Raw genomic sequence first — 7,677 nt, 5'->3', positions numbered from 1 at the left:
TATCAGTCTCGAAGATAACATAAGAAATGTGACTCCATTGTATGCAAGTGTGTGAAATAGACTCTGAAAACACGACCAGCAGAAATCTTCCAATCGTCATAGCTAGCAAGTAGAGCTGCATGCAGCATATTTTACAATCTGTCTAGAACAGGTAGAAAATTCACTGCACATGTTTGTTGTCTAGTACCCAAACCCAACCACCATGGATGCACCCCCTACCGTTAAATAGAGCCGTCCTCCTTGCACCCCTCACCACACACCTTGCTAGCTGTTGCAGATCAAGAGAAGAGCCAGCTGAGCTTAGATCAACAATCAAGCAAAGCTCCGCCTCGACCGCCATGACCGGCAGCAGCAGCTTCGCGGCTCTCTCCATCCTCGTCGCGGTCGTCGCCCTGCTCGCCGCCACGGCGGCGTCGGCGGCGGGGGAGAAGGAGACGCACCTGCGCGTGTTCTGGCACGACGTGGTGAGCGGCGGCCCGAACGTGTCGACGGTGGTGCAGGTCGCCGGGGGCCCCTCGTCCAACGCCTCCGCCACGGGGTTCGGCTCCGTCGTCGTCATCGACGACCCGCTCACCGAGGGCCCCAACCTGACGTCGAGGCTGCTCGGCCGCGCCCAGGGCATGTACGTCAGCGCCGGCAAGGACAGCCTCTCGCTGATGATGGCCATGAACTTCGTGTTCGTCGACGGCGCCTACAACGGCAGCAGCCTCGCCATCCTCGGCCCCAACCCCGCCGAGCGGAGGGTCCGGGAGATGGCCGTGGTCGGCGGCACCGGCGCGTTCCGGTTCGCCACAGGTTACTGCGAGGCCAGGACGCAGTGGATCGACACCAGGACCGGCGACGCCACCGTCGAGTACAACCTCCACGTCCGCCATGACTGAGACGACGGGTCATGCTGCGAGCGAGCAACCACACTGTTCCCGATCGTCCTTGATTTAATGATGATGATCTTTTTACATGTTTATTAGAGCTCGTATAGATGCTTGTTTTATCGATTTTGGCATTTGGTTTAAAGTTTTGATCTAGAGGGTGTGTTTGTTCTTGTGAGATGATGCAGAATAATGAAGCAGTGTAGCATTTGATTATTCAAATAATGCAGTGTTCCTTGTATACACCGGCTTTACTGTTTGAACGGGAGTGATCGTTCAATTCTGACTTAGCCAACCCCGTTCATTCTCTAAATATTTTCGATGAGAAGAACCGCAAGGAGAAGATGCATGCTATCAACTAACAAGCTAAGGACGACGATGAAATTAAACCATTATTACAGATGAAATGTGATGTTGCAGCGACGCACACAGTACAGTATATATTTCGACAAGAACAGATCAAGAAACAGTTGTTGGAATGGCAGACATCAGGGGCGAAGCTACGGTCATCGTGCCTGGTGCATGTATAGGTGAAACGAAATTCACAGTAACGTGGCAACCAAATTTGGGTGCCTGGTGCCGGGTACAAACGTTTTCTTGGTGCCTAAATTTGCTGATATGATAAATTTATTTATGAGGAGTTTCATGGGATAAAAGAGTGTCATCGCCCAGGGGCGAAGCCACGGTCATGATGCCTGGTGCCGGGTACAAACGTTTTCTTATTCCATTGTAGTACTAGAATTTTCTTGTGTCTAGAATACAATGCTAAGTTGTGCGCCAGGGTTTGTTTGACCTTTAGCTTCGCGTCTGTCATCATCATAACACTCCTCCGATACTGTTATCATCTCAGTCTTAGTAACTCTACAACTCCGATATGGTGACACTCTCCACTAATCAGAGTGTCCTTACTACTTTTCTCATTGCATTGGTTCCTCTTCAACTCTACAAGCGACTACTAACGGTTTTAACTATATATATTTAGATACTAATTACTATTATTGTGGTCCAGGGGCGGAGCCAGGACCCGTGTTGGGCGTGCTGGAGCACGGATCCAGCTCGGTTCATCCCATGTAAGCCCGTGTAGTATTTAGACCAAAGGAGTACTATTTTAGCATAATTTTAATTAACCATGTATTGTTCACTGGTTTAGCCCGGCTGGAGGGGCTTTAATTGACTAGAAAAACATTCTATAGTCGTCTACTTCAGAAAAAAATGCCTATGTAGTATTTAGACCTACAACTTCTGTATAGACTATTTTTTAATCTGAGACAATTTGAATTTCAAAAAATACATGTTCAAATATTATAAAAAGTCACAAAGGTGACGTGTCTTGATGTTGCACGTCAGGTATGTCATACGCGCTTTGATGCCCGTCACCTTTGACTTGTCAAAGCCCATCACCTATAATAACCTTATAGGTGACGTGCTTTAATGTTGCTTGTCACCTATATGAAACTTATAGGTAACGGACTATAAATGTAGCTCATCACCTATAACAAAGGTGACGGGCAATGTTTTAGGGAGGCCCCCTGTAAGCATCTAGGCCCTCTAGGTATGTTTCGGTGATTAATGACAATCTTTATTGTGACTAATGAGTTTGTGCAGCTTAGGTCACTTGTTAAAGAGGCCCCTCAATTTCATTATTCAAAAAGGCGATCTCGGTATTCAACTCAAATATATATCAAGACTAAGGATCTTTCTAGTCCTAAGTGTCGTAAAGTTGAGAAGGACACTTAGGTTAGTATAGGTTTTATTTTTTGTAGTGATCGCACTATTAAGAGGGGTTAAGGCCAAGTAACTTGAGCATGGACATGGTCAATCAAAAATGGATGCACACTGGTAACTCAGGTTATTAGAAGTTCAAATAAGTGTTTCTCAACTTATATCTCAAGAATATTTGGATTTCATTCAAGACTCAAATCAGAAAAGGCAAAAATCAGAAAAAGTCTATACACCAGTTTAACCGACGACTCAATTTTTCTATACGTTGGTTAAACGCAGTTAACAGAGTCTGGACAGGTTCTATACACCGGTTAAACCGACGATATTTGAATTAACGTCGGTGCATTAGTCCAGAGTTGGTTTTTCCAGGGTGTTTCAAGTTCTATACATCGGTTAAACCGACGATGTTTGAAATCAAACGTCGGTGCAATTGACCAGTGAGATGGTTTTTCCAAGGATCTCAGAAGTTGTACTCACCGGTTAAACCGACGATGGATTTGAGTTAACGTCGGTGCAGTTGTCCAGAGAGTTGGTTTTTCAGTTGATCAGTGGACAACTACACTCACCGGTTAAACCGATGATACGTCGGTCAATCTGCCCGAGTTGTAACGGCTAGTTTTCCAAATGGGAAGTTTACATTCATCGGTTAAACCGACGCTGGCTATTGGAGGTTCGTCGGATTAACCGGCGCTAAGCAGTTTTCTGGCAGCTTTTTCTCCAACGGCTCTATTCGTGTGAGCTGCCTATATATACCCCTTCAATGGGTCATTTTGAGTCCTCTTGACACCAGGCAACATTCATACACTATACTCTTATTGAGAGCAACCTTGAGCTTCATCTTCCACATATTTGTTCATTCAATCATTCAAGAAGCAAGACTAAGGACTTGAGTAGAGAGAAGCTTGTGTGCATCCGTTCTTGGTGATCGGTTCTTGCTCAAGTGAAGGCCCTAGCTTGTTACTCTTGGTGATTGGCAGCACCTAGGCGATCTTGGTGATTGAAGGTGTTTCTTCCGGAGCTTGCCAAGGATTGTGGGAGCCCGAAGAAGTTTGTACGTGGCTTGAGCTCCACCACGCCGGGATGGTGAACGGAGACTCTTAGTGAGCGCCCAAGTCTCGGTGACATGGGAGGTGACAAGACTCTTAGTGAGTGTCACAACATGGATTAGGGGTGTGTGCCAACACATCGACACCACGGAAAAAAAAATCCGGTTGTCTCTTGCCCACTCTTTCATTTCAAGCACTTACTTTCATGCAATTATTTATGTGGTTGACCTTAGAGATCATAACTTAGCTCTACCTTGCTTAGTTTCTTATCTAGTTGTATCTTTGATAGCTTGTGTAGATTGCTTAGTTAGCCAGTTGGTGAATTGAGCCTTTCTAACATTGCATAGGTTAAGGTTGGTTTAATTGTTTTAGAAATTTGAAAAAAGCCCAATTCACCCCCCTCTTGGTCCATCGAGCCTTACACCCCCAACGGGTCAAAGGTGATGTGCATCATCTTCGCGTGTCACCCATATGACAAAGGTGACATGCGACAATAATGTGTCACCTTTGTGCGCGTCACTATAGGTCGTTTCTTATATAGTGAACTTTTCAACTACAAAGTTGCGGACCACGTCGAGGGCTATAATTTTGATATAGAGTTTATCTTCATTCGAGTTCATATGAAAAAAATTATGAATTATTTTCTAATATAGAGTTTTTAATTGCCCTATATTGACTCAAACATGACTCAAAACCAAGTTTAGGGACCGGTATGACACATCTTAACAAGTTTGAGGACCTAAACGGGTGATTTCTAAGTTAAAAGACTAGGATGACATGGCTGAACAAGTTTGAGGATCTAAACGGTCGATTTGCAAGGTTAGGGAGCGGAATGTCACAGCCGAACAAGTTTAGGAATCAGTGATGATGGAATTTACTCTAAGATAAATTAGTGTGCTACTCTTTTGGCAGGGCCATCGATTCAGAACTGACGACCGGAGGGAGTGAATAAAAGCCTTCTTCAAAAATTCTCCAAAAGAACAATGCCTATGTCCCGACTTCAACCTGACACGTCTTTCTTCTAAACAACAAGGCGACACAAGCCAACTCATAATGATCTCACCCTAGGAATAGTTAGAAAAAGCTCAATGCAAAGTAGAAACAAAGATGAACCAAAATACCAAAAGCTCGACAGTAAGCAGAAACAACCCAGAAGTAAACAACTCGAGTGAAAGATATCACAAAAGCTTCACTTGACCAACATGCGATGACTCAATACAGATTAGCGCATCACTAAATCAAGCGAAAGCAAAGCTTAACCTATAAGCCGATCAGAGTCTCACCGAAAAAAGTCAGACTGATCACTATAAAAGAGTCCACTTAATTAAGCAGGTAAAGACCAGTAAAGATTATCAATCACAAGAGCTAACTATCAAAAGTTAAATACTTGCAAGCACCGGTAACAACGCAAACTAATTAACTAGCTTAAGCAGGAAAGAAACATGAACGGAAGTAAATTGCAAACCAACACTGCAGGCTGCTGGACCGTGCTGCGCTCACCTCTTCTTGGGCCACGTGCCTGCTTGCCTTGCGTGCCTAGCAGCTGGGCTGCTACGTGCTGCTGCCGAGCCTTCTTGTGCAAAGCTGGGCTGCCGAGCCTGCTTGCGACCAGCGGTGGAAGCTGACCCGCCTGCTCGCGCTTGGGCCGCGTGCCCGGCCTGCAAGTCCCACAGGCCTGCTCCCTCGCGGGCTGCCTGGATGGGCCGCGCGAGCCTGTGCTCCCCCGGCCCACGAGCGAGCCGCCGCGCCTAGGCGTGCGAATAAGGCTAAACCCACCCCAGGCCCAGCTCAATGCTTATGGAAATTAAATGACAACCCACTCTATAATAACCCAAAAGGTGAACTAAATAACCCTCTCTGCCCCCATTGAATGCCTAAATTCATGGGTATAGATAGATCTACTAAATAAAATTCTCCAACCCATATTTAACTATATATATACCAACCTAACCTCCATGTCCAAATACTTGTAACTTTTGGTCACTTTATATGTTTCGAAACACTTGGCAATTCACGTTTCTCTAGAAAACACTTTACTATTTTGTCCTTAAAAATACTTTAGGAATATTCTAGAAACACTCAAAGGTAGCTTTATAAGGGCGTTTTAGTTATTTCACTCATTAAAAAGTGAGTTGCCTTGGTAACCATGTATGTTCAAAATTGCCAAATATTTAGAAACCAATGGGGTCTATATGTAGGTCTAGCCACACTACTTCGCACAGAGTAGCTGTCAGTTAGACTGAGTCATCTCTAATAAATTTTATGGCTCCTGATGTTATGCCATGTGTAGTTCTAGCCACGTGCTGCTGGTAGTCGAAGAAAACAACACAAATCTAATCCAAGGAGGATCTGCCCCAAGAAAAATCTAATCGAAGAGTACATAGGGCCAACTAAAATTTTGTTGAAAGGGTTAAGCAGATAAAATAGATTGTTTAGAATGATAGGACAAATTAGTGTGCTACTCTTTTGGGAGAGCCATCGATTCAATTCAAGCTCACCTTGTCCAAAACCACATCCTTTCAATTCATCATCTTACCTTATGCATAGATAGTCTGAAGAAAGTATTAAATAATTAATAAATAAATAACTGAAATGACCTTGTCGATACATATTCCCCATTGCACCGAATCTTTGCATGTGCATTGCAACTATGCTGCAAGTATTCTAATCCAAAGTGCTACAGAGTGTTAAAGTCTACCCTTGAATTGCCGCTTTTTTTTTTACATCAGCTTTGAGCTTTTCACATGATCTGTGCGTCGGGGGGGGGGGGGGGGGGGGGGGGGGGGGGCGGCTCCAACAACGGCTTTCCGCGGAAAAATTCCTCGAATTCTGACTCATGTCCACAAGGGTCATGCCTTGCGGCGAGCACAACGAGAGGAATTTTTTTTACCCGCAACGGAAATTCGCGCCAGTCAAGATTCGAACTCGCGACCTGCGGGGTGCCAACCGGCCGCTGTCGCTACTGAAAGGATCGAGGCCCAAGAAAGGGGTTGAATTTGGACTTTTTCAAATTTCTACCTGGTCCTTAACCTAGACTAGAGCACACTAGCAAAAGGTCCTTAGATAGGTAAACACACTATCATGATCATTTTGTCTAGATGGTTGCACACTAGCAAGATCAAGACCAAAGCAAGAGATTACACTACCATGCAAGTTGTTCTAGTCAATCTACAAGCAATCAAAAGCAAGAATAACAATAAAATGATTTAATTGCTTGAAATAAAAGTAAGAGACACGAGACAACCGGATTTTTTCCCGTGGTATCGAGGAGTTGACGCTCCCCCCTAATCCACGTTGGAGCACCCACACAAGGGTATAGCTCCCTTGCTTCACCAAGGAGCAAGTGATCACTAAGAATGCTCCTTCTCCATTTCCGAAACGGCGAGCTTCACACCGTGTACAATCTTCTTGTCTTGGGGCTCCCACAAACTCCAAGAGCTCACCAAGAACCTCCCGATCACCGAGACCGGCTAGGTGCCGTCAAACACCAAGAGTAACAAGCTCCTAAGCCTTCACTTGACCTACACTCAGTTGGCCCTAGCTCAAACACACTTGCTACACTTGCAAAGGTTGAATTCTTCAAGGTTGAAGCACAATCAATGTACTAGATCTTCACTCTTTTGCTCAAAGCACTTTCTCTTCTTCTCAAGGGTGGCCTCAGGTATTCAAGGTGTCAAAGGCACTTCAAAAGAGCCAGGGGGTGGCCTTATATAGAGTGGAGAGGGTCACATAGCCGTTGGAAGTACACTGCAGAAAAAACGTGACCATCGGAAGAACCGACGGGTTAGAAAGTGAATGCGTCGGTTCAACCGGTCTCTCTGTGTCCAAGTAGTAGCCGTTGGGGTTTCTGACATAGTATCCAGGCTTGCGTCATTGCACCGGTGCATGCTCCGTAGAGGCATCGGTTCAACCGGTGCTGAAGAGGTTCACTGATCAACCCAAACAAGCTCTCTGGAACATAGTACATCCAATGCACCGGTGGTTGATTCTGAAGCGTCGGTTCAACCGGTGCTGAAGACGAGTTGAGGTCCACCAAAACA

At 45.2% G+C, this 7,677-nt stretch overlaps 1 protein-coding gene across 1 annotated transcript; it reads left to right on the top strand.

The window, feature by feature from the left end:
- Positions 1 to 242: 242 nt before the first annotated feature.
- On the top strand, positions 243 to 1,114 carry LOC120646130 (dirigent protein 22-like). Its single transcript, XM_039922837.1, has one exon. It carries the CDS (start codon positions 339 to 341, stop codon positions 879 to 881), a length of 543 nt encoding a protein of 180 aa, XP_039778771.1. The 5' UTR covers positions 243 to 338; the 3' UTR covers positions 882 to 1,114.
- The last annotated feature ends 6,563 nt before the right edge of the window (positions 1,115 to 7,677 follow it).

This window comes from Panicum virgatum, chromosome 8K (assembly GCF_016808335.1).
Source record: "Panicum virgatum strain AP13 chromosome 8K, P.virgatum_v5, whole genome shotgun sequence".
NCBI lineage: Eukaryota > Viridiplantae > Streptophyta > Magnoliopsida > Poales > Poaceae > Panicum > Panicum virgatum.
This window is presented reverse-complemented; position numbering and strand designations above follow the sequence as displayed.